The sequence below is a fragment of the Salmo salar genome, chromosome 02 (genome assembly GCF_965601325.2).
Source record: "Salmo salar chromosome 02, fSalSal1, whole genome shotgun sequence".
NCBI classification, from domain to species: Eukaryota; Metazoa; Chordata; class Actinopteri; order Salmoniformes; family Salmonidae; genus Salmo; species Salmo salar.
In genome coordinates, this window is record NC_138292.1 from 57962466 (window position 1) to 57990129 (window position 27664).

Consider the following 27664-nt stretch of genomic DNA (forward strand, 5'->3'; position numbering starts at 1 on the left):
TTTCTCAAAAACAAGTTCTCGATCTATCCAATTGAGACAAAGGGTAAAGACACTGCGTAACAGGAACAAGCCTGGCACTGCACTATAAACTTCATGAAATAAACCTGCTGATGATATCCAGCATGTTAATACACTGATGATGCTTCAGGGGAAATAGACATACCGGTAAATGACTACTGCATTTCCACCAAGGGTGTGGAGCAAATGTCATAGCTAATCCGCGAAGACTCCTGCCAATAGTTAAAAGGTCATGCCACTGACAAACTCCTGCTATGCATTTAAAGAGACCTTGGTCTCAGTATGATGCCCTGATAAAATAAATACAATTTAATCAGGACTTTAAGCTCTTACAATTCCTTTGTGAATATACACTGAGTGTACAAAATATTAGGAACGCCTGCCCTTTCCATGACATAGACTGACCAGGTGAATCCAGTTGAAAGCTATGATCCCTTATTGATGTCACTTGTTAAATCCACTTCAATCAGTGTAGACTGAAGGGGAGGAGACAGGTTAAAGAAGGATTTTAAGCTTTGGGACAATTGAGACATTGATTGTGTACTGTATGTGTGCCATTCAGAGGATGAATAGGCAAGACAAACTATTTAAGTGCCTTTGAAAAGGGTATGGTAGTAGTTGCCAGGCGCACCAGTTTAAGTGTGTCAAGAACTGCAGTGCTGCTGTATTTTTTGAGCTCAACCACTTCCCATACGTATCAAGAATGGTACACCACCCAAAGGACATACAGCCAACTTGACTTTAACTGTGGGAAGCATTGGAGTCAACGTGGGCCAACATCCTTGTGGTACGCTTTCGACACCTTGTAGAGTCCATGCCCTGACTAATTGAGGCTGTTCTGAGGGCAAAAGCGTGTGCAATTCAATATTAGGAAGGTGTTCCTATTTTTTTATACACACAGTGTAATGGAATACACAAATTATATGTAGAAAAATGGTGGTATTCATTGGACGAAGCAGAAGTTTTTGTTATAGTTCATTGACATTTTGCGAAGTATTTCAAATATAATTCCTTACCTTGAGATCTTGGATTTGGACACCTGCGCTCTCAGCCATATTCAGAAAGCTTTTGAATTGGAAGTCATCAAGAAGTATGTAGACCATCACTCCCCTAGTAGTCGCATTGACAATCTCCTTCAAAATATCAACGTCAGTGAAGACATCCATCGCTATAGCAATAACCTAGAATAAAAAGGAATGACGCTTCATTATCAGTTGTGTGAACAGCAGAGGTTTATTGAAAGTAGAAGTCTCAGAACTTGGTCACTAAATCTGAAACGGTGCCTCGTCTTTTTCTCTCTAGTAATTGCTGTGTTGGGGAGTAGTGAACTACATGTAGTTCAACTAGTAATTGAATTACATTTTTTCAGTAGCTTGGAGGTAGTTGAACTAAATTCTAATATTTTCAGTAGTTTATTACTTGTTTTGCAATGTAGTGGTGTAGGTACCTGCTGGAACTACACACTACTTTTTTTCTAAAATAAAACATGGGTGAAGTAGGCAAGAATTTCATTTCTTTTTCTGCATCAGACCTGCCTAATTCTCACAAAACACTTTTCGTGTGCCTTATTCTCACTTTTTGTGTTTAATAATAGGCTAAATTATACATCTGACTCCAGAGCAATCTGTTCTTGCAATTTTGGGTCAATGACATTTCAGATTTATATATGATCATTTTTCACAAAGTAGTGAACTACTTTTTCAAAGTAACTTTACATAAGTAACTATATTTTTCTTAAGGATTGCTTCAGTGTAGCTTAACTTCTTCCAGTGTGAAGTAATTGGTAGCTTGGTAAACTATATTTTCAGTGTAGCTTCCTCAACATTGAGTAATTGTGGTATTCAAAAGTGTACAGCACAGTATGTACTGTTTTGAGAAGTAACACTGACTTTTGTTATCCGCACGCACCCTTTTTTAACCTTCTGGAATTACATATCCAATTGTAAGGATGATAAGTGGAAACCTTTCAGAACACAATAAGTCTGGCAAGCAACCATGACATGTGAAGCTAACATTTCAGTAGGCCTACGTTGAAACCGGTTCAAGTTGAGACAGGCTTAGGTGGTTGATATGCCACAGACATTTAACTGAACATTCATTTTTTCTCAACATGTGCACCTGTGGGAAATGCTACTCTGTGAGAAAGACAATTCAAACTGGGAATGTGAATTTGTACACACCATAACAGTAAATATCAGACACTGCAAATTATTGATGGGAAATTATATTATTGTGCTTCGTTACCTGTCTTGCATCTTGGATTTGTTTACGTATCATCTCTTTGATAGTCGGTGTGTTGTGTCTGGGAGGGTGGAAAAGCAGGCTGATGTTTGTCTCCACGTTCTCATTGGTGAACTCTGGCCAGCCGAGGTCAAGGTCAGGAACCTCCTCATCTGACTCAGTGGGGAAGTAAGTCGAGGGAGCTATGACATTTTCTACACTTTCACGTTTCCCTGCTTCATAATCCTCATCCTCCGGGACTGGCAACTCTGCATTGTCCAAAATGAAGATGACCTCCTCTTCAGAGAGAAAGTCACTGAGTTGTTCGGCTTTGAGGTACTCCTGGTAGGCATCGTTACCCCCACTGACCAGAGCGTAGATGGCAAGCCGGTAGGATTCCTTGTAGTGTGGCTGAATGTATTCCGCTGGAATCATGTCTTCTTTGAATGACAACAGACAGGAGAGCTTGGATTCCATTTGTACGATTTCCCCCTGAGAGGATCTCTGATTTATGTAGAATGGGGTTATTACCTTAAAAAAATATACAATATATTATGCGTTATGACAGAACTGATTAAATTGTGACTTGTACTATTTTCATCTTCACTGTGTATAATGCCACAACCTAATGCCAAACCCATTTAAGTGAAACAGTTGACTCACAAACTAACACGTGAAACTTCCAATAACTGTTTGATTTTACCATGTTTGTGTAGACATTCTTCATTCAGTACATTTGTAGAAAATACACTCCACCTGTGTGGAAATTCAAGTACAGACAGTACACCACAAAGGATATTTTCAAATCTTTCTGAAAATTTCAGGGGAGAAAGACAGAAAAGAGGCCTTGCACTCAATTGAATGTCATAATGTCAACAAACTAGACTTACTTCATGGTCAGCAATGAGAGCCAGCTCTTTCAGCTTTTAAAATCCCATTGAATGTGTTAAATTGTCCAGTAAGTTGAACATTGTGAATCACAGCCAGCAAGTCAACCCTGACCGGCACCGCGGTCGAATGACTCAAATAAAAAAGTGAGCAGTCAATGATGGGTGTGGATTTGAGTTTTTTTATGTTAATAGATCAAACCTACTGCAATCTTCACCCCATTCACCACTTTGACAAAACACATCACTTGAGTCCCTCCCTCACCTTTCAGAGGTTTGGAAGTCAGGCTAGTAGTATCTTGTTTGGGTGAAAGGAAACACAGTAGTATTCTTTATAGGTAGTGATGTTACCCCAAATATGACCTATTTTGTGGAGTGTACATTTGTATAATATTTAACATGTTGTTAAAACATATTTGAGGAGAATATCAAAAGGATATTGTGCGATACAGAAGTCCGTATCGTCTAAAGTTATTGGTAAATGACTAAAAGGTTCTTCCTTAAAAGAAAGACAATTAGGAGGTGAGAGGAGACAAGTGAGGGAAATAAAAAGAAAGAATGACAGGAAAAGACAACAGAGGTGATAAATTAGGTTTATTTCTAACACAAAGCAAAGGGGGAAATGCAACACGGTGCAGACAAACGTAACTTCCCTGGCATAGCGACTGCAGTGAGGACGGCACTGGCTGTGTGTCTTTCCGTCTGCACTCTCTGACATCTATTCACCATCCACAGAGAAATGGACACAGACAATCAGACCTGGGCTCAAATACCATTTGAATTCACTTCAAATACTTTAGCTGTGCTTGATTGAGCTTGCCTGTTGCAATGGAAAATTCCGCTCACCTGGCACCACCTGGCACAAACCCTGCCAACCTGGCACTTTAGGCAGGCTCATCCCAGGTCTTCAGACATTCCATTATATAGTACAGTATAGTGGAAGGTGCAGCTTTTTTTAATGATTAACATCTACTCTGTTCATTTATTTTTTCAACATTTCTTGCATGTTAAAGCTCAGTGACCAAGCTATATGACATATGACAACTAAAATGGACACCTTCATTTAACAGCTTCTGGTTTCACTCAACTCATGCTATAAATCAGTAGCAGGAAATGCCTCAAGCCTTCTCAGGCATCAATATCCCTGGTTACTTTCTAGGGGGGGTTGGTGACTTGAGAGATCTGGCAGGGCTGGGCGACTTAACATGCCTAGGGGGGGTTGGGGACTTAGGGGTGGGGGTTGGGGATTTGGCGGTTGGGGTGGAGGACCTTAGGGACGGGGTGGGGGACTTAAGGGACGGGGTGGGGGTCTGGGGGATGGAGGTTTGGGCAGGGGCCTTGGAGGCCAGGGGTGCAGGTGTAGCTCCTCTCCCTCCCATTTTGGGCTCGGGGGGGCTCTCGCCTTGCTTGTAGACGCTCACGGTGATCTCCACGAACTCCCCGCCATATTTGTTCCGTACGTTGATGCTGTACTTGCCGGAGTCCTCGGGCGTGACGGTGGTGATGGTGAGGCTGGCGAACTTATTGGCCTCAAGTGTTATCTTGGCGTGCTCAGTGGAGACTACCTCATTTTCATTCTTGAACCAGGTGACCTCTGGACTGGGGTCACCCCAGACTGTGCAGGTCAGGCTCAGGGTCTGAAGGTGGACAGAGGGAGGTGGAGAGGTCACACGTCAGAGAGATAGAGGTCAGAGAGAAAGATCTCTTGAACATGCACGCAATTCTCTACAAGAGACCATGCATTTTCAATACAATCACAATCTTATACAAGCATATATCATCATGATATAAAGTTTGTTCAGAGTGCATAGTATATCCCACCTTCTGCTCCATAATGGTGACCACATCCGGCAGACCACCAACCACTCTACCACGGTCTGAGGATTAGAACAGTCAATTACTACTTGTTATCACGTAATCACTAGGATAATATGTATTGTGTAAATATAGTCTACTCACTCTTCTCAGCGAAGGCTGCAGCCCTGAAAGATAAAATAACGACATTGTTATAAATCAAGGACTTGGTGTATTACCAAAACATTTGGCAGTGTGTATACGATGAGGACAAATTCTTGCCTTATAAAACCTGTGGAACGTTTAATTCTTTGATTGTTATTTTATGTGTTGCATTTTGCAAAAAAAAAAAAAAACTACTTTGAACGAAAAACCATAAGAAGAAAACACAGCAATAAGTATCTTACTTGAGTCTCAGGTACTCCTCATAGGCATCGGTATATGCTACAAAAAGACAAATTGACATGATAAGACATCATCTACAAAAGACAAGCTAAGTGCAATTTAAAACAATCCTAGTGGTCAAAACTTCTGGTTGTAATGACATGATTTCAACATTGAGACATCGTTTTGCCCGCTGGGATTTTTTCTTTCGCAATGCTAACCTTGTCCGGAGAGGTCGAATGTGCGAGTGTGGGACTTGGTGGCATCCATAATCTGGATGGAGTAGTGTCCCTTCTCCTTCTCTGATGGCTCCCTGATCTGCATCCAGGCCATCTCAGCTGTGCCGGCGATCCTCATCTTCTCAGATGACGAGATCTTGCTATCCCTAAACGGACATGGTCAGGTTTATTCATCTAAATTAAACCCTGCGTTACTGTCTTTCCACAGTTATATTTAAAGGATGGATACTTTAAGTTAAAACCAACAGACAAATCTACCCTACAGTGTAAACTTAAATAAATAAAAATAGTATCTCGAAACATCCACTGATTGGTGTAGGTTAAAGTATGCCTTCAAATCTCATCTCCAAAATGGCTGCATACTGTGTAACCGGCCTTGCTGAGTGTGATGTAGGTGATGAGATGTGCGTACTTGTGCAACCAGGCAGTCCTGATCTCCTCTGTGTAGTACTTCATGTAGCACTGGAGCCTGATGCCTTCTGGGGTACACTGAAGCACCAGCTCAGAGGCAGAAGACCCTGAGAGGAAAAGGAGAGGCAGAGACACAACCACACCAACACTAAGTACCTTCACAACCACATCAACACTAAGTACCTTCACAACCACACCAACACTAAGTACCTTCACAACCACACCAACACTAAGTACCTTCACAACCACACCAACACTAAGTACCTTTACAACCACACCAACACTAAGTACCTTTACAACCACACCAACACTAAGTACCTTCACAACCACACCAACACTAAGTACCTTTACAACCACACCAACACTAAGTACCTTCACAACCACACCAACACTAAGTACCTTTACAACTACACCAACGCTAAGTGCCGTCACAGCAATACTAAGTACCTTCACAACCACAACAATGCAAAGGAGAACATCAATATTTTTCCCAGCAGGTGTTTTGATACAAAGTACTTACCAGCAATGTGGGCAATGGCGTTGATAATATCGTCAAATACTGCAAATCAAAAACAGAATATTTGTAGAAAGAGGAATTAATTTTCAATATGTCCTGACAAAGGAAATTATATTGTATCAATAATCAGATTATAGATAGTGGAGATCCTGGAGCAGGAGTGTACCTTGGCCAGAAATGTCAAAGACAGAAGTGTCTTTCCCTCTGTCATCACTGAGTTTAGCTTTGTAATGGCCCTGGTCTTTTCTGGAGAACTGAAGAAAAAAGGTACTATTTACTGAGATTATATGATCAATTCAGAAAAATCGTGCAATATTTTAGATAGTATCGTGATCTTGGAACAAAAAACGATACTGTGGGAAATTGAAAAATAGGGTCAATATTCATATAAGAAAATGTCTGCAAAAAACAGAGTTCCCTTGAGCAGTTGTATTCCTTGTGCAGTCATTGCTTTCAAGGTTCACAGCAGTAGTTACCAAGGAGATGGGGAGAGCAACGGATCCAGACATCACGTTAGGAGGGGTCTCCAGAACAATCTCCTCCTCATCCTTGAACCAGTGGAACACAGTCTCTTTCTTCACATTGGCAACCTGAGACACAAACAGAATACAATCTGTCCTGCTACTTTTAAAACTGCAGAGCCTAGTAAAAAGCTGAAGCTGAAGCACACCCAAACATGTTTGTAGAGGTGCTGACTAACAGAGAGTAAACTATATCACAACGTAGTCCCAAAAACTATATATGCTCCCAACAATTTAAATGGGTAAACAGCAAAGCCCCAATGATTACAAATGTGTACACAGTTTCAACCTGAAGTAAATTGATATCTGTAACCACAATAACAGGTCCTAGAAAACGTGTTTGTTACCTTGCAGACGAGCAGAACAGTACAGTCGTCATCCACATGGTAGGAAAGGTACTCAGCAAAGTGGGGACCTAAACATGAAAATAAATATTTCATTTTCAAAACTATTATCACAATATACAGTACCTTATTACATTTACGTAATTTAGCATACATTTTTCATACGGGTCCCCAGTGGGAATCAAACCAACAACCGTGGCGTTGCAAGCACCATGCTCTACCAACTGAAACACACGGGACCAGTACAAACTTTATCTACAGCGCAATCTGAAATGTTGAAAATCAAACTAACAGACCAGCTCATTACTAATGTATGATATCAAGACAACAAAGTCTTCACTTTCTTGTTGACAAACTACACATAAACCTTCATACTAATCGATCAAATATGTGCCATCAATCATCTGTGTACTAGGATAGAATACCTTGTTTCCTGATGTGCTCGGACCTCTGGAATTCAGCCTCCTTCAAGACAGCCTTGAACACTGAGAATAGACCACAACAACGTCAGTACTTAACCTAATACCCAACCTCTTACACTCTAGGACCATAGCCTTACAGTAAAGAAGAAAATGCTTACTATTATCATATGTGTATATCAGACTTTGGTTCAAACACTATTTGAACTCTATCAAATCCTTTTAGTGTTTGCTTTAGTTTACCTGGATTGCCAGATGGGCAGAGTTTGTGGTTTTTATTGATTATTCTATTGGTTCTATTGCGCCGGGAAACTGAATCAAGCCCAGATAAAGTATTTGAAATAATTTCAAATAGTATATGAACCCAGGTCTGACGTACTGTATATTAAATCCCCTCTCACCATCTCTCACCAGGACCAGAGAGCTCTGGTTCTTGGCTCTGCCGTCGTGGATCTGGACGGTGTAGGTGGCCTCGTTGGCCTTGGAGAAGTGATCCACAGTCATCTGGATCACCCCGGTGTTCACGTCATGGCTGATCTTGTGGCTCTGTGGCACATACAAAACACATACCATCATTACATCAGGCATGTTTCCTAATAACTACTACCTTCATGTTTCACTGTTTATATGTTTCATGTGATTATGTCATTTGTTATGTATATTCACACTGCATAATTGCCCATTGTGGGATGAACAAAATATTATTGAATTCAATTCATCAGTGAAATTCAGAGTACAGAAAAAGGCATCATGTTTACATGCATTTTTGAATATTTTTTCTGTTGCTTTGTTAAGTGTGCCATATAGCACACCTTTCTTTTCCTTGATTAAAAAGCAATGTTTGAGGTTGTCGGTTTGGCACCTACATCACTGCTGGTGACCTCCTTGTCGTTGACAATGAACCTATAGGTGACGGCGGGTGACATCTTGAGGCACTGCAGCCAGAAACGCACATGGCCCTTCTCTAGAACCTCATAGTTCAGTTGGTGCTTCAGTGGGACAACTGGACAAAGAAACAAAGAAAATATCAATTCTCAAGGGATATTTGTTGTGGTACTGTGAAAAGATTCCTATGTGACACTTCACCCCTGACAAAGATGCATATTGAAGGATAATACTCACTTGGATGTCTGATGTTGTAGCTGAGTTCCAGCATGGTGTTCAGGGCTGCAAGATAAGATTCAAGAATGAAGAATATCGGTATAAACTTTGACAAGAAACATATGTATATTTTTAAATCTGAGTCTAGGGGCGTATCCAAACCTACCATCCTCTGTCACGGTGTGGCTGGCAGAAACTCCATTAGTGTCAGTCACAACCACAGAGAAGGCACCCAAATCACTCACGTCTGGGTTGACGAAAGTCAGCTTAGAGCTGGAAAAGAAATACATGTTGAGACAAATGATGTTGACAAAAATATTTAGTATGGTTGTGTGGTCAATAAAGACAACAACAAAAAAACACTTACTGTTTGCCCTTAGTTTCTATGGCGACTCTTGGACAGTCACTGATTTCTTTGTAGTTCTTAGACCAAGCAAAGTTGGAGGTCTCAGAAATTTCACAGGCCTCGAATGACAGGAAAATATCACCAGTGTCCTCATCCACTCCACACTGGATCTCCTGGGTGCCTTAACACATGAAAACAAACAAAATAATAACCTTTATTGGTGAGTGGTAGAGAGGAAATGTACATATTATGCATCAGCAAAACTGTTCAAACCAAAAGCTAATGAAAATGCTGCTCAAAACCAATGGAGGTGTGTGTGACATATGTTCCTATACCAAAACCGTTCAAACACAAATCCAACAGGCTATATCAGACTGAAGTTGTCATACAGTAAATGTCATACAGTTGTCATATAAGTGTTATTACCTGGCAGAGCCTTGGCAACCACTGGCTCAGATGTCTGGGAGGCCTTTCCTATTCCCTCAGCGTTGACAGCCTTCACTTTGAACGTATACTCTGCTCCTGCCTCCAGACCAGTCACCTATACAGCGCCAACAAATCATTACATCCATTAAACATTACATTGTTCATTGTAGACTGAATCCTAACTTGAGTTACATGAGCACAACATGAAATTTAATGAACCTTTCTATATCAAAACATGATTCAAGCTACATTTTGGAGTTTTACACACACATATTACCAGTTTAGATGCAATATGTGAATCATCATGTCTGCAGGTATACATACTGTAGCTGCTTGTTTACCTGCAGGTAACAGTGGCCAATAGCCTCTTCATTCAGGGGGTGGTAGTGATGGCCCTTCTTGGCCATCTCCACGATGTATCCAGTGACGGCACTGGCGCCGGTGTAGACAGGGGCCTTCCACAGGATGACCAGGGAGTCACCTCTGACCTCTCTGAGGGCCAAGTCATAGGCTGGACCTAAAGGTCAAAGGTCAAACAGTAACCTTCCACAATCTCACTGCCCATAGCTGGAACATTATTCAAATTAAAATAACTTCATTTCAAATTAAATAAGTAACAGGGACATTATGCAGTACCACAATACTAATGATAATACATACTCATAATAAGATGGCTACTTTACCAGGTACTGTGGTAGTCCAGGCCTCACACTTCAGAGGTGTGCTGGGAGCAGAGGGCACGCCCACACCTGCCAGGTTCCCAGCCTGGACCTTAAACTCGTAGAAGGTTCCCTCCGTCAGACCGTCGACCTGAAGAGAAGGGGACAATAATGAGACAGGGACACAAATATATCCAATATTTTCAACAGTGTTGCTACAAGTAGCTACATATTTGCTATTGATTTTGAATGGCAAAGTTTTATTATAGATCTAATCTATTATTTAGATGCAGAGGGAAGAGTACATACCATTCACACTATCAACACTGCAGTTATTAAACCATTATGTATGAAGAAGCAAACCTATTTATCCCAATCAGATGCCACTTCTGACACCACATTACGTACCGTGTAGGTTCTGGTCTTGGTAGGGGCAGAGTTGACCTCCTTCCAGGCCAGGGTGTCTGCATCACGCTTGTCGACGTAGTAGGCGTTGATCTTGGAGCCACCACAGTGCTTGGGGCTCTTCCAGGCAATGATCATGGAGGCTCCGTCACAGCTCAGCATGGTGATGCCATGAGGTGCACTGGGAGTCGCTGTGGCACAGAGTCACACAGGTAAATTCAGAATACCTTTCCATCATGTAAAATTGACCAGTTGTTCATTTCAAACTGATGTGAAAATTCATAGATTTTTTTTTTTTTATATGGGGTTTGTCATACAGTTGCATGAGGGTTTTTTGTTATACAGTGATATATGTAGTGGTGAAACTGTATGTACAGTATGGTGAGTGATTTGAAAGGAAACACACGATAATACTGTGATACTCTGACAAGAGTTCAGAGCACAGATACAGCAAAAGTTGGGGGAAGGGACAGTGAATAAGTCTGGTGGTGAACCTGTTCAGGAGCAAAACTGTGCATTAAAACACCCCTAGATAACAGAACAACTTAATACATACCATACTCCACTCCCCTCTCTAGATGAAACAATAAAACCCTTCATATTTAGCACTGGACAAAAGGAAAATAGTCAAAGTTAAGTATTCATAGTAAGGCAATAGTGCTTGCTCTTTGGGGGTCTAGATAAGGTTACCGTAAAGCACTGTATGTGACAACTGTTGGTGTAAAAAGGGTTTTATAAATACAATTGTATTAATTGATGGCAATCCTGCATTTCTCATATGGCAATATTCTATTGATACTCACTGAGGGCGGGCTCCACAGCAATAGGAGTAGACTCCTGGGACTCATCACTGAGTCCATAGACGTTGACAGCCTGGACACGGAACACATAGGTCTCCCCCGGGGTCAGTCCATGGACCACAAACCTAAAACAGGGAAATGAAACATGATCATCTATACGTCTTGAATTTAAGGTAGTATTGCTGACTCTAAGACCTGGACAATATACACAACCGATCAAAACTTTGGGGTCACTTAGAAATGTTCTTGTTTTTGAAAGAAAACAATTGTTTTTGGCCTTCTTTAGACTACTTGAGTATCTGGAGCATCAACATTTGTGGGTTCGATTACAGGCTCAAAATGGCCAGAAACAAAGGACTTTTTCTGAAACGCGTCAGTCCATTCTTGTTCTGAGAAATGAAGGTTATTCCATGAGAGAAATTGCCAAGAAACTGAAGCTCTTATACAACGCTGTGTACTACTTCATTCACAGAACAGCGCAAACTGGCTCTAATCAGAATAGAAAGAGGAGTGGGAGGCCCCGGTGCACAACTGAGCAAAAGGACAACTACATTAGAGTGTCTAGTTTGAGAAACAGACGCCTCACAAGTCCTCAACTGGCAGCTTCATTAAATAGTACCCGCAAAACACCAGCCTCAACGTCAACAGTGAAGAGGCGACTCCGGGATGCTGGCCTCCTAGCCATCTGGTTCCTGGTCACCTCCCTGACCAAGGCCCTTCTCCCCCGATTGCTTAGTTTGGCCGGGCGGCCAGCTTTAGGAAGAGTCTTGGTGGTTCCAAACTTCTTCCATTTAAGAATGATGGAGGGCACTGTATTCTTGGGGACCTTCAATGCAGCAGAAATGTTTTGTTACCCATCCCCAGATCTGTGCCGACACAATCCTGTCTCGGAGCTCTACGGACAATTCCTTTAACCTCATGGCTTGGTTTTTGCGGTGACATGCACTGTCAACTGTGGGACCTTTTATAGACAGTTGTGTGCCTTTTACAAATCATGTCCAATCAATTGAATTTACCACAGGTGGACTCCAATCAAGTTGTAGAAACATCTCAAGGATGATCAATGGAAACAGGATGGACCTGAGCTCAATTTCCAATCTGATAGCAAAGGGTCTGAATACTTATGTAAATAAGTTAATACATTTGCTAAAATTTCTAAAAACCTGTTTTTGCTTTGTCATTATGGGGTATTGTGTGTAGATTGCTGAGGATTTGTTTTTATTTAACACATTTTAGAATACGGCTGTAACGTAACAAAATGTGGAAAAAGTCAAGGGGTCTGAATACTTTCCCGAAGGCACTGTAGGTGTCTGGATTTTGCCAAATCAGTGTCTCGTTTGCAAAGATTTTATTTCTGGATTATTCTCAAGACAGAGGCCTGTCACACTACATTCACTGTCCCATCTCCTTTAATAACATATCTAATATTAAATCACTGCTTTAGCTTGAATAGATAACTAGTAGACAAACGTATGTTTAAATGGCTACCTGGTGTGCTTGTAGGGCTTGTGGTTGCATGGGGCCCAGGCCTTGGATCCCACCAAAGAGGCATCTATGTAGTACCCCATGAGGTGGTGGGGGTGTTTGGGGGGGTCCCACTGCACAAACACAGAGGACTTGGTGTTCCTGGTGGCAACCACCTGACCAGGAGCGGAGGGAACACCTACACAGGCAAAACACATGCATGTTGGGGACTGGAGATATTGAATTGATGTATCATTACTACACAGTAACAGAGTAAAGGGGTTAGGAATTAGAAAAACACACATATCTTCATTATAAATCTTCAAATAAATGATCGTCATCATTTATAAACACCTACATTTAAGACGGGAAAAATAAAGCATTTCTCATTATGGATAACATACCTGATGTGACGTGATATCTTGGTGCAATGTTATGAGGAGATACAGAAATATAAATAATAATGAACACAACCATTCTGTAAACCTGTGGACTATATTCCACAGAACATACCTTCAGCAAGGGATGACAGGGGCATTATTTTCAGTTGTGATACATGATGTCATGCATCTTTCATGAAGGGAGTTCGTGTCAGACAAGACAAGAGTGTACCATTATCAATCATGGATATTGTGGGGACGAAACGTATTTTGGGATTGTGACGTTAGGGTGAGGATACTGTAGGATTTGCTGTGACTTAATCATGCCCATCATCGTTGGTAGTTAGTTTCTCCAAAATACGAACAAGGGTGAAAAAACGATTTGTGATTGTGACATTACAGGAATGTGATAGTCACATGACATAAATCTCAGTGTGTTTAAAATAAGGGATAAACGTTGGGCTTTATATTGTACATACCAACAGGCCGCTCACTACCTGAAACATATGTTAAACAGAGTCTCATTTATCAAAGTAGAATTGGAAGGATTCCTTGACTGTCACTGTTTGTAAATGCATGCATCATACATTTTGTGTGTGTATGTGTGTGTACCCGTCTCTGTGTGTGTACTCGTCTCTGTGTGTGTGTGTGCCTGCGTGTGTGCTAAACCCCACTCTTACCATGCTCATCCACCTTTTCGATGGGTTCTGTAGGCTTAGAGGCCTCGCTGGCCCCGTACAAGTTCTCAGAATACACACGGAACTGGTACTTTTTCCCGGCTTCCAAATCGAAAATGGGGTAGCGAGGGGACTGCAGTTTCACTGCTGTGTTGATCCTCTGCCAAGCCCCAGTGCCTGACACGGACTAGTGGATATTTGGGACGGAAAGGCAAATGAAAGGTAAAGCCTTCTACAACATCATCGAATCCCTAATCTCATTAGAAAATTACCTTTAGCAACATACCTGCCAGCTGTTATTTCTGCCATTTTGCAAAAATATTACTGCACTTTAGACAGTTGTGAAAAGATAAATGGACTGTCTCATCTATTACAGTTCCTGTACTGAGAGATCTACATACTGTAGATGGGAAGGGGAAAGGAGCAGCCACACACCTTCTCAATGATGTACCACAGTGGTGCCCGTCCACGAGGGCTGGGGGGTTTCCAGCTCAGCACGATATATGATTTGAATATCTCTGAGGCATGCACATCTGTAGGCTCCCCCGGCAATGTAACGTAACCTATATTGGGATTGAATGGCATTGAACAATACTTCATAACACGTATTATTTGATCAATAATAATTATATCAACTTTAAAGTACATTTGGGGTTCATTTAGTATTTACATTTACATTTAAGTCATTTAGCAGACGCTCTTATCCAGAGCGACTTATAAATTGGTGCATTCACCTTATGATATCCAGTGTATTATTATTTATTATTATGGAATTACATTTGGGGTTAGTTTAGATCGTTTTAGTTACAATGTTTGCGTCAAGAGTTAGATGATGGGTTAAAAGTTATACAACGCAAAGGATGATGTTTGGATATGAACAATTAAGGATATAAGTTATAAGGAAAATAAATGTAACATTAAATCTAAGTTTAAAGAGGTGGCTGGTTAGTTGCCTATTTATTATGGTGCTCGTCTTACTGTTAGTCCAGTGGTGTCAATGAAGTTGCTTAGAAAAGTTGTTTTTATTCATTCTTATTATGAATTTTGATATTAATATGACTAGTATCATTAGAGTTGTTACTAATACCAAAATCCAATCTAAAAGCAGGAGGTGAGCAGGAAGCGTGAGGGTTTATTGATTAATAATGATGACACAATAAGGAGAGAAATCCTTCAACTTCTCCTTTAAGGTACTGAGAACACAAGTATTTATGTGTACATATATTAATGTGTATAGTATTGTATATTGTAAGGGCTTTTGACGATACAATATATTCAACAGGTATTTGCTTTGATGGATATTGGTCAGTTATGGAAATGTTGTGGATATGTTGATTTTAATGCTTTGTGGAAGGTTCATTTGTCACCCAGTGTTTTTGTTTATTAGACAAGAGGAATAGAATAGACTCAACACAATATTTTGGTCCGTTACCATTGTTTGCATACTCTACCTTCCAGGTCATCATCTTTAATCACTACTTCATGTTTCCCATCCAGTTTAATCACTGTTATGACAGGAAAAAACAAAAACGTCATGTATGACACAAAGGTGCATCTGCTGGCTGATATTTCACCCCAAAATATAAATACAAAAGATGTCCTTTGAGTATGCACTCAAGTAGACATCATGAGTCTGTGTGTGGTTATGTACCTTGCAGTCTCTCTCGCTCAGCTGGGTCCAGGGCAGTCACCTTGTCAGACTCCCGGGACGGTCTGCTGATCCCGGCACTATTGACAGCCCTGACCCGGAAGTGGTAGGCGTGACCCACGCTCAGGCCGTGCACGGGGTACTTACAGATCCGCACTGGGGCGTCGTTACACTGGGACCAGGTAGCACTACCAGACTCGCGTCTGTACAGGAGAAGGAATTACATCATAAACCATAGAATGTATTGAAGTGTGGAAGTGCTGGTCTGAATGGACATCAACAATGGTACTGCAGATGTTTGTAGTTCCATCAGTCATTTATCTAGAAATCTAATTTGCATGCCTTTGTCACAAGTCTTTGTTTGGCTCTGTGAGATCCGGTAGCTTCACAAAATCAATTGCTACAAAATCAATTGCTCTACCAGATTAGATCTGAAACATCATGTGACCGTGAAGTTTCTCACAATCACTCCACTGTCTTACACTCTCAATGGCCATCCTTTAGGTCTTCTGCATCTTCTAACAACTACAATCAAATCTGCTTTTATTGACTATTGTTGGAGATTCTGTATGGGAGAGTCTAACGTAAGGTCCTAAATTACAAAAACTGACTTGTCCACAAAGTATCCGGTGATGGCAGCCTCATTGGTGGTGTTGGGGGGTTTCCAGGCAACCAGGACGTAGTCCGAGTTGATGTCAAACGCCTTGACGCTGATTGGTGCACCAGGTGCTCCGGCCACAGAGGGAGCAGCATCTGGGGAATAAGGAAGAGAACAAGAAAGCAAAGTGGGAATGTTGAGAATAAGGAGACAAAGTGGCAACACTGAATAAGTCACTTGGGTTAACACATGCAAATATGTATGGGATTACAAACTGAATACAGTATGTAAAATGCCTAGAGCATATCTTTGTGTTGAGTCAGGCCTGAAGTTTAAAGGGCCCGTTGGAACTGTGTCATTTATCACTAAATGTTTCTTAACAACAAACCTCAAACCTGGTATTGTTTCTAATGTATAGAATTATAGTAAACATTCTTTCCTTTCTAATGTATAACATTAAATAATATTTCTCAAATATGAATATGTTGTTTCTACACTCTTAGAAAAAAGGGTTCCAAAAGGGTTCTTCCACATTAGAGAACCGTTTTTGGTTCCAGGTAGAACCCTTTGGGGTTTCATGTAGAACCCTCTGTACAAAGGGCTCTACATGGAACCCATCTACATGGAACACAAAAGGGTTCTACCTGGAACCAAAATGGTTCTACCTGCAACCAAAAAGGACTCTTCAAAGGGTTCTCCTATGGGTACAGCCAAAGCACCCTTTAAGGTTCTAGATAGCACCTTTTTTTCTAAGAGTATATTCTGCTTAATTGTCAAATTATAATATTATCATTTAATTATAAGACCATATGACTTTACCTTTCACAAAGAGGTAGGCGCTGTGCTCGGTGGTGCCGTCCTTCGTCCACATGCGGAGGGTGTACAGACCTTCATCATCCTTGGCCAGGTGGGACAAAGTCATAGTGGCAGCGCCCCCACCAACCTTAATCTCAGCCAACTTCCCTGCCTTCAGCAGTTTATCTGATCAACAACAAGAGACGGAAAAACAACACTTTATCGAGTAGTTCGTTGTTGTTGAGAGTTGACCGTAAGAACATGGATAGCACCTGTAGAATGTTTTCAAAAACTGTTGCTTCATTCTATGTCATACGCTGGGCTGCGCTGTACGGACATGTGCTGTGAATTAAGATGCACTGTGTTTTTTTACACAATGTACTGTATGGCTTTCCTGTGTGGTGCTGTTTGTGATGATGTACCATTGAGTAATGTTCACTCACTCACCGTCTCTGTACCACTGGGCCAGTGGTGGTACATTGGGCAGATCAGGGACCACCACCATGGTACACACCAGACTAATGGAACCTCCCTCTGTTCCGAACGACACTCCAAACCTATCCAGCATGGTGATCTCCAGCTTACTGTGGTGGATCACAGTCAGGTGGGGCACTGAGGAGAAGACAAGGACAACACATGCTAATATATTAGTACATCTCAAGTATACCAATAATGCCCTATAGTACTTGCTATGATCTGTGTTAACCAAACACTTAAACAACATATACCTATATCAGGATATAATACATACAGATATTATGCAGCTGTGAAGGAAGAAATGTCAGTGTGATATGTAAACCAACCAGTTTAGCACAATCCAATATTATCATGGTTGATGTGTTCGTAAAAGTTTGTTGTATTGTGACATTGTAAGGTCTTTCAGTGTGTGTTGAATATAAGTCACCCCTTGTTTTCATTCGTTGACTGTCTCAGGGCCAGAACAACACAAAGTCACGCTCACAATAGTTTCCAGTGCTTATCAGGCCACTTAGATAGAGACTGTTATTTGTGGACTCTGATCTCAAGCAAAGCCTGCCATGTCTGGGCCCCACTCCAGCAGCACTGGGCTGGTTCTCCACCCACCCTCCTCCTCAATCCACTCTTTCCTCTCACCTTGACCAAAAAGCTGGCAGGACCCATAGGCTCCTCCTGCTGGTCCTATGAGGAATAACATTTTTTAGAAAGGGAAGAAGGAACATTATTTTCAAAAATGAAAACCTTCATTCATATTCATATACTATGGGTGTTTGTTGCATTGGAGAGTGACATTTGAGGGAACTTTTAATAGCAGTTCAAATCCTTCAGTGCAAATACTTCAAAGACAGAGAGAGAGAGAGCGCGAGAGAGAGAGAGAAACTCACTCTTGACAGTGACAGAGGCCTTGCTTGTAGTTGAGCCATGGGAGTTCGTTGCCACGGCGCTGTACTCCGCAGTATCACTCACCACACACCTAAAGTGAAGGAAATTAGATATTAGTATATTATGATTTCACTGGCTCAAATAAATGTTACCTGTGTTTTGTGCTGTTCATTATCATTGTTTATACAACAGGTGGGTCTAATCCTGAATTCTGATTGGTTAAAAACGGTTAATGTCATAGGGGGTTATTGGCATTGTGTTAAATGACTTCAGGACTGTGTAACATCCAAGAAATGGATTTAGTTCATAACATCCTCCCCTTCACCTTCATGCCTTTTAAAGGACGACTGTTTGACGACATGAGTGAGAAGAAGGAGACATTGCGTTTTGGAAAGTGATCTCATGGCTTGAGAGCGCCGTCGAACAGAAGGCGACGTTCTGAAGCAGCAGAAGGCGTTAAGAAGGCGGTACATCGTGAGGACAGACATTCCTAAGGAGAAACCGAGGGTGAGAATAGAAGAGGAGAAATGTGACCGTCCACCCTGGAAGTACTATTTTAAAAACGATCCGTTTTCCATATTCCCAGCTGGGGTGATATGGATCTCTGGCCATTTTATTCCCACTGTTACTCTCTTTCTCTTCAAATGTTATCAAAGACAACTAATTGATCAAGAGAGGAAAAGAAAAGGGTATGAAAGAGAGCGTGTTGGGGCGGAGGGGGGGGAAGGGCTAACTTAAACTGCGGTCTCCTATTTGACCCAGTAACGTAATGACGACGTAGGAGAGATTCAGTGCAGAGAGCGAGAGAGGGAGAGGGGGGAGGAGGAATGAACGGATCAAATGACACGGAGGTCAGCACTTCGGTGTGAACAGCTGAGGCGTCTTGAAGACGAGGGCCGGGCGGGCCAGCGACATGCAGGCTGTCTTTAGAGGCGGAGCTGGCTTTAGACTAAATAGGAAATGCAACAACCCCCCTCCCCCCTTCAGTTTCACTGGGGTGCCATTCACTTCCACTGGCAACAGGGAACAACCAAAGGGGGACAATGGGTACCGCCTGACAAGTGGAAAAACAACACCTGTTCATAGAGTAGAACAAGGCAAGTGACAATTTCATTTGACGTCAGTAAGTTCAAGAAATGAAACACAATTTAATGTATGTAATAATGATTTCAAATACTACAGTATGTGAATTGATTTTCGGTTCATGTCCTTAATCAAGTTGAAATTAACCCAAACTTGACCTTGGTCAAATTAAACCAATTAACATGAAAAGAGACAGTGAATTAGAGTGAGGTACAGTACCTGCTAATAATCAGACTGTGTACTCCATATTTGCTCTCAATCTTGTACTTTCCTGGGGCACTCAGTGGGTCAACAGGTTTGCCTCCCTTATACCTGAAAATACAAGGCATCAAATTAGTAAGTGGGTTCTTTTACACCTCAATATTGATGGAATTTTCAGTACTGAAGTGTTTTAAACACATCTGTTATGTGACATATAACTAATATTGCATAATTTTGACATAACTAATATGTTAGCATATTTGACATTATGGTTAAATGGTTAAAAGTCACTATTTTCAACATTTCTAATAAGACCGTGTTAACAGGAAACCTTTTTTTTTCTCCCCAATTTCGTGGTATCCAATTGGTAGTTACAGCCCCGTCTCATCGCTGCAACTCCCGTACGGACTCAGGAGAGGTGAAGGTCGAGAGCCGTGCGTCCTCCGCAACACAACCCAACCGCACTGCTTCTTGACACAACGCCCACTTAACCCGGAAGCCAGCCGCACCAATGTGTCGGAGGAAACACAGTACACCTGGCGATTGTGTCAGCGTGCACTGTGCCCAGCCCGCCACAGGAGTCGCTAGTGCGCATTGGGATGAGGACAAACCCGGCGGCGAAAAACTCCCCTAACCTGGACGACGCTAAGACAATTGTGCGCCGCCCCATGGGTCTTCCCGGTCGTGGCCGGCTGCGACAGAGCCTGGACTCGAACCCAGAATCTCTTGTGGCACAGCTAGCACTGCGATGCAGCGCCTTAGACCACTGTGCCACTCGGGAGGCCGTTGACAGGAAACATAAACAAAATATAGCCTAAATATCTGTGAAGTCCCTCCAATAAACATTGAAATATGCAGAGACATTTATAGCAATAGACAAGACCGAGGTGCTGGCTGTTAAAGTAGAGACGGTGTAATTAGTGCTAATGTGATCATTAACATAGCGCTAATGAGACCCATAAAGTGAGGAAACCTCACTAAAAAGCTCCAATAGACATCATAATGAAGGCCAGCCAGTACTGTCCCAGAGGACAAATCTGGTTGAAATTATGTCATTATAACCAGTTTACAACCACAACTGCAGGTAAATGCTAATTAAAAGTGCATTCTAATCCATCGTAGGCAAATGTCTCTAAACTGTCTGTATATAAATTAAGCAGTTGCTAAGTTGTTGGTAAAACATGTCACATCTCAAAGACTACATGGCTAATCATAGTGGTTACCAGATGCATACACAATATGGAAACTGATACATAATGAAGTACAACAGTAGTTCAATAAGAGGCGAGCGCTCCTAACCATTTGACAATAGGCCTGGGGTGACCGTCTACGGTGCAAAATAGCTTGACAGGAGTCGTCTCCCACACAGTGTGGGGCCTCAGAGCCACCAGGAACTCAGGGGCCTTGTCAGTCTCCGTACTCGACGTCACCTTCTTGTGCATCATCTCCTGCACCTGAGGAGAGGCAGTATAGGTTGCATTAGCAAATGAGGGGGAACCTTTCATCCAGCAGTGATAAGGTTAGTACAGGTAGAAATAGGATAATAGAAACTATAGGCAAAAAGCTATCAAATATTACATATCTGTTTAACTGTGGTATTTGTAAATCACAGGGTTTCATCAATGATATATGATCCTGTGTCAGCAGCACTGTATATAACATGATCCTTCCACAATCCAGTGTATTACCTCTCTCTTAATCTCAATATTCTCCACTTGGGTCTTTGTGGCCACTCTCATCCTGTGGAGCTCCTTCTGAATTGAAGCAAGTCCTTTCCCAACATGAGTAGACACTCGCTGGTACTCCTCTATCTCATCGGCGCTCCTACACATATTCCACAGCAGGAAAGTTAAGCATTTATTTACAATATACAGTGTTTAATAAAAAACAACAACAGCAGACGAACACTTCAACATATTGTCCAGTGTTAGGTCAGATAGGTCCGTTATTAACATCTAACCAACTCATCCTGTATAACAGGGTTCCACAACTGGGGGCTTGCTTTTTTTCATTGTTTTTTTATTCATTGTTGGATATAAAAATCGGCCCGCAGCTAAATCTAGTTGATGATCCCTGCTGTATAATGAAATGCAACACATATACCAGGAAACAATTTGGCATATTTGCTGTGCTTTTCAGTCACCATAGTTGCTCCTGCTAGTTTTTGCCTGCAGTCAGCTCTGACTGTGGTTCATATTCCCTTACACCTAAAACAGCATGACATATCGGCCCTGTCCAGAAACAACCCCTAACCCCTTCCCTTAGGCACTTCATGTAAACCTTAAAGAATTGAATAGGTATGGTAGTAGTTCCGTCTTAGTTGGGTGGAGATTTTGCCAAATTGCTTACACCTATCGAATCCTTTCAGATCTACACAAGTGTCTAGGGGAAGAGCTAGGGGTTGTTTCTGTACTGGGCCAATGTTGCTGGGAGACACTGTCCTATTGGACACACCTCTGCCTGAACGCCGGCATTGTATAGACTGGTTCAGCCATAGCCTCTGTGGCGTTGGTGTGATGCACCTGGTTCACTGACTTAGAGCTGGATTTCCTGTGGAGAGAGAGCAGTCGTTAGAGTCATTAGAACAGGTAGACAGGAAGATAAACAAACACTTAGTGCCAGCACTGTTGTGGTGGTACTGTGATTTTAAAATGTGAAAACAATTGCAGAATATACTTCATATCAAAAACCAAAAAGGGACATAAAAGCTAATAAAGCAATTCATTTAGTGGTTTTCACTTAGATAGTGAGATCATTGGTATTGGACAAAAGTTCACTTTTCAACCTCATTTTCAATCTCCAGCACAATACCAGTGTCAACATATGTGAAAACGGCGCATTTCTACGTTTTGTAGAAAAAAATTGAAAGTTAAAAACGTCTACCGATGACATCATCAAAAGTTCAACATTTTAAAAACAGGGATTTTCAAACACTATGAGATTCGTGGTGACGTGAGGAGCAAGAAAATACCCTCCCTTGGGCTAGATACTCATTGCAGGTTTAGAAAATCACTGTGGCCTACCCTGTGATGTCATAGAGAAACATTGTTTTTTGTACCTTCTTATCTTTTTAACTACAGATCATAGAAACGTGATGTTTTCACATATATGGACACTGGTTTGGTGCTGGAAATTATGAATAGGAGGTTGAAAAGTTACAGAATTGCCCTTTAATTTCTTACCAAATATAACTCGTAAAGAGTCCAGTAACTGGATAGTTTTTTCTTGATGGGTTGGGGTCTAGAACAGGGTTCAGCATATGTTTCAGGCACAGTAAAGCAGTGGCATGCACACTAGACATGGGTTGCATAACAACATCGACGTCACGACCTGCTATGACCTGGTCAATAGGTCCCAACACTTTGGCTTCTGCTTGCAGCGTGACAAATTCTGAGCTTGAGGCTTCATTTGGGTACAGTTCCATTTGAACGCCACCACTTCAGCTCACCACAGACTCCTATAACCTTGGAATTGCAATTTGAAGCACAGCTGATGGCGTAACCACCAAAGGGTTGTGGTGGTCTGAGGAGCGCTAAAGCAACATCTAGTGGCCTGCTATGACCCCACGACCCTAAAACAAGGCAAAATCCATTATCGCAAGCCGCATAGCATCAGCATGGGGTGGTGGACATTTGAAGTTGGAGACCATCTCTTGTCCACTCCACTTCCCTCTACACCAGCACTATGTACATCCACACTATTGTGCTCCAGCTGCTGTATTGCCCAAAAAACTGCTTTCTATAGTGCTGCAGGTGAGCAATAACACTAATCCCCTACCTTGAAGAGTGCTCCTTGACAACATGCTTAGTAGTGTGAGAGCTGTGATGGCTGACGTGGCTCACATGCTTCTTCTGATTAAAATGCATGACCTTGGTAGCCATGGCTGGAACACTTCAAAAGAAACCTGGTCACAATACCAGGTAGGAGAGGGAGGAGGGAAACGGATTTGTTTACCTTTACTTCACATGCAACTGAACATTGGAGATGGTTTGCTGTGTTAATGACGTTTTCGATATTAACATCAATGTTTTTAGCATGATTAGACACAATAATGGCTTCCCATTTAGCGCTTTCACGCTGCTATTGTAAACTATAGTTGTCAACTGTCTACGGTTGATGAGAATCTGCAAAGCCTTAGTACATGAATATTACCTATTACTATCAACTTTTCACATAATTAATGACAACCTAGCCTAGCTGCAGCGGCCGTACTTATAGGCACACAGGCTATCTCTGTCTTTGAAGGCCTCACAATGGCTGTCGAAGGACTGATACGCAATGGTTGTTATTTCTCCATGAAACTCCAAATACTTTGCCAGAGAATATATCTTTCACATTTTCTCCCTTGCATACTAATTCTATGATATTTATCCCACAAATTACATGTTCAGGCATAACTTTATGGTTTAATTAAGAGGGGCCATGAATGTTGCCTCCACATACCACCATATCAACATGGGTCAGCCCCTCAAATATTTCACCTTACAGCGAGCACAGCTCATCTATGAATAGCTGAAAGAAGTTTGAAGGCTAATGCACTGGAGAAATATAGTCAAAAGCCACAGAAGAAAATTAGCAGCCTGCACGTTTGGCTGAATGTAGGCCAATACTCGTTAAAAAATAAATTGGCCTAACATAAGACAGGTCATCAACATCCTGATCAATCAATACATTCATTATTCAACTGCCTCTAAATAAATTCAATACTCAACGTTGTATGTACCCTCCCTATACAGTACACTATCCAGATTTCCAGGACGTGTCTTAGGTATATAAAATCATTAGTTAGGTAGCCAACTGACGCACCCAAGAAAATAGGTTCAGCGACCTCTTCATTCAAAGGCATGCCATTAGTGCACAGTCAAAGTAACTGCCTTCAGATAAATGCCAACACAACCCCTTATCCCTCACTGGAGACAAATTATCTATCCCCAAAACAACTCCTGACATGTAAATCTGTCACTCTTTCACTTAGCCTGCATGTATGACCATTACCAACGTTAATGTACTGGAAATATAAGGTTCTCCTGAAATAAAAATGTTGGATTTATAACGACGTAATTATGATAAAATAACAGATAGAAACGCGACTCACCCCTTGAGATTAAAACAGCGCAAACGGTAGCAGACGAGCCTGATGCCGCTTGGGAGGCACTTGCTGATGGTAACAAAACTATTACCCTCTCACTCAAGGAATGGCTTTCCCCGACCACCCCATGTATGGATGCACTTATGACTATATATAGCATTTACCAACATTTTCTGACCCATTCAACACTTTCAGTCAAAGTTGACGAGGGCAGGTGGCTGTTGAAATTGTCAAATAATTAACACAAATATTTGCGTCAATTTCGTCGAGTTTTCAACAGGTTATTTTTGGATAGACTGTTTTTCCTTGCAAAAGATTCGTGATTTTTTATTTTGTCAATAATGTAATAGGCATATAAAAATGTGTTTTAGCCTATTTTTTTGTTTTTGAGAAGATGACAACCGAATGTATAGGTCGAATGGAGAGCTCTCTTGAAGGTGATTTGCTCACTCCCACTTTAATTGGTTTGACCAATTTCCTAATAATTATTTTCTCTCTACAAACTGACACCATTAACTATCATTTTCTGCAACAGTAGTTACATTTGACGTGATTTATTTCCTGTGTGATATTAACACTGTTAAGCTTATGAGACCTTTTTAGGGTTCTCAAGATTGCCTCCCACCCAGGTCCAAACACTTGCCAGCAGCTATTTTTAACCAGAGATTAAGTTCAGAAACAGTGATACCCTCACCGTTTACAGTAAATGGACTACTGTAGCCCTACAACTATTTTGATCGACATCTTTCTATTTTGAAAATGCTAAAATTAAATAGCTGGAATTACACCTGATATGATTTAGCAGATAAACTTTCAAGCACCCATGTGGAAAATCTACAGTCATTTTCAATATGGTGCGATTTTCATAAGTGCTTTATAAACCCAGTTGTTGCCAACTTTTTTGATGGATGTTAGAGTGCAGGTACAGTGAATTATGGGACAAGCTTACTCCTGGACTAAAAAGCATTGTAAAGGCAAATCTCCATTGAAAGTGCTTTATTAGTAAATTATGAAATATCCTTATCTGGGTCTGCAGCACATTGAATAATTACCCAGATCATGATGTAAATCAACCGCCATACAATAAACTGTAGATCAGAATGTTCCTTAAGCTACGTATTATAATATACAATGTCACGATTTGACACCTGAGCTGAGACCTGCATAGGAGACTTTGAATGTATCTGAGAAATGTTGGCTGTCATGAATTGAAGCTAAAATCCTTAATTGTAACAATAACAAAGCGGTTGCCCCGCCTCTGTTTTGGCAAAAGCTGAGTGTTGGGCTTGGAGAAATGTAACCACTCAAATTCATAAAGCTATGGATGCAAGGACTGACCATCCATGATATCAAAATAATAGTTATAGCCATGTTTTGAGGCTGTACAGTGATTGTTTACATTCATGTTGTTTACAAACATTGGCATAAACCAAGCTAATATTTGGGGTTCTGATGGGGTACAACAGTTAATCAAAGCTCACCAGGCATATACACTGAGTATACCAAACATTAGGAACACCTTCCTAGTACTGATTTGACTCCAATGCTTCCGACGGTTGTGTCAAGTTGGCTGGATGTCCTTTGGGTGGTGGACCATTCTGGATACACATGGGAAGCTGTTGAGTGTGAAAAAACGATCAGCGTTGCAGTTCTTGACACAAACCGGTGCGCCTGGCACCTATTACCATACCCAGTTCAAAGGCACTTACATTTTTTTGTCTTGCCCATTCCCCCTCTGAATGGCACACATACACAATCCATATCTGAATTGTCTCAAGGCTTAAAAATCCTTCTTTAGTCTGTCTCCTCCCCTTCATCTACACTGATTGAAGTGGATTTAACAAGTGTCATCAATAAGAGATCATAGCTTTCACCTGGATTCACCTGGTCAGGCGATGTCATGGAAAGAGCAGGTGTTCTTAATGTTTAGAATATTCAGTGTATAAGTTGTATTATTGAAGAATCAATGGGTATATATCATTAATTCATAAGTCCAAAAATGTATTCCAGCATTACCTTACACTGCTAGAAATATTTGTATTTACATAATAACAATGATAACACAACTACTATTGCTTGTGGGAGCTATGAGCATCTGAGCAGCAGCCCTATCAGCTGACATTTGACCCGAGCCACCGTGCCTTAGCCCTTAGCGGGGAGCAAAATCCAAATGGCTGAAGATCACAAAGTCTTGGTAGTAAGAAACATTGGTTTGAGGGATATAAAAAGGAATGAAGGTGAAACACATCTCAGACTCATTTACCTTTAAACTTTTAGCAAAAGTTATTTTGTTTAATTTTAAATGGGTAGCCTAAGTTGACTGAACTCCATCTGCAAGATTCAGAGCATTAAGGTATATATTTGTTTTATACATCTTTCTGGGTATTGATCATTGATCTTCTGGGAACAGATCTGTGTAATAGGTGATTAGTAAAGTCGTTTTACTGTACTTATCTTCAATAGAGACCCTGTAATGTACTTTGAGACAGAAAGCCTTTAGCCTTCCTAAACTGCATCTTCTTATTTCTCAGAGGAAATGAGAGAGTTATTGGGCCAATACATCTCAGACACCCTCCGCTATGTCCACACAGTGAAGGAATTCTGTGACAGGCATCCAAGGTGGATTCTGCAGAGAAAGGAGGAACAATCCAAGATGAAGAACATCAAGGAAATGGCAGACAGAATCGATCTTAAATTTGGCCGAGTCTTGAATGCAGAAGACAAGACAAAGGCATTAGGAGAGTTCACGAAAGACTATCTGACCCAGGTGACTGCAAACCGTAGGCTTAAGAAGCTGGAGAAGGAGCTGGAAGCTGTACTGAAGGACACTCTCAATGGGCTGGAGGAGCTGGACTGCTTCATGGATGCTGTGGAGAGGC

General features: G+C 41.4%; 1 protein-coding gene across 4 annotated transcripts; it reads right to left on the reverse strand.

Annotated features, from left to right (window-relative positions):
• Positions 1 to 3702: 3702 nt before the first annotated feature.
• LOC106587535 (myomesin-2) lies at positions 3703 to 24923 on the reverse strand. Of its 4 annotated transcripts, XM_014176016.3 has the most exons (37): positions 24792 to 24921; positions 23474 to 23600; positions 22151 to 22246; positions 21385 to 21520; positions 20996 to 21150; positions 19715 to 19807; positions 18415 to 18503; positions 18167 to 18211; positions 17501 to 17665; positions 17078 to 17239; positions 16272 to 16413; positions 15664 to 15863; positions 15464 to 15517; positions 14448 to 14575; positions 14016 to 14199; positions 12980 to 13154; positions 11495 to 11616; positions 10695 to 10882; positions 10311 to 10437; positions 9969 to 10144; positions 9628 to 9742; positions 9223 to 9382; positions 9022 to 9128; positions 8877 to 8921; positions 8621 to 8757; positions 8156 to 8300; positions 7761 to 7820; positions 7339 to 7406; positions 6947 to 7060; positions 6637 to 6724; positions 6474 to 6512; positions 5955 to 6060; positions 5525 to 5688; positions 5327 to 5363; positions 5085 to 5107; positions 4947 to 5002; positions 3703 to 4762 (listed from the first exon to the last, which is right to left on the reverse strand). In XM_014176016.3, the coding sequence occupies exons 2-37, from the start codon at positions 23575 to 23577 to the stop codon at positions 4274 to 4276; spliced, it is 4494 nt and encodes a 1497-aa protein (XP_014031491.3). In that variant the 5' UTR covers positions 23578 to 23600; positions 24792 to 24921; the 3' UTR covers positions 3703 to 4273. The 4 variants fall into 4 exon arrangements, with proteins under 4 accessions (XP_014031491.3, XP_082821539.1, XP_082821528.1 ...); XM_082965413.1 differs by lacking the exon at positions 23474 to 23600 and having other exon boundaries at positions 24792 to 24923; XM_082965402.1 differs by lacking the exons at positions 23474 to 23600; positions 24792 to 24921 and adding an exon at positions 22879 to 22970.
• Between the last annotated feature and the right edge of the window lie 2741 nt (positions 24924 to 27664).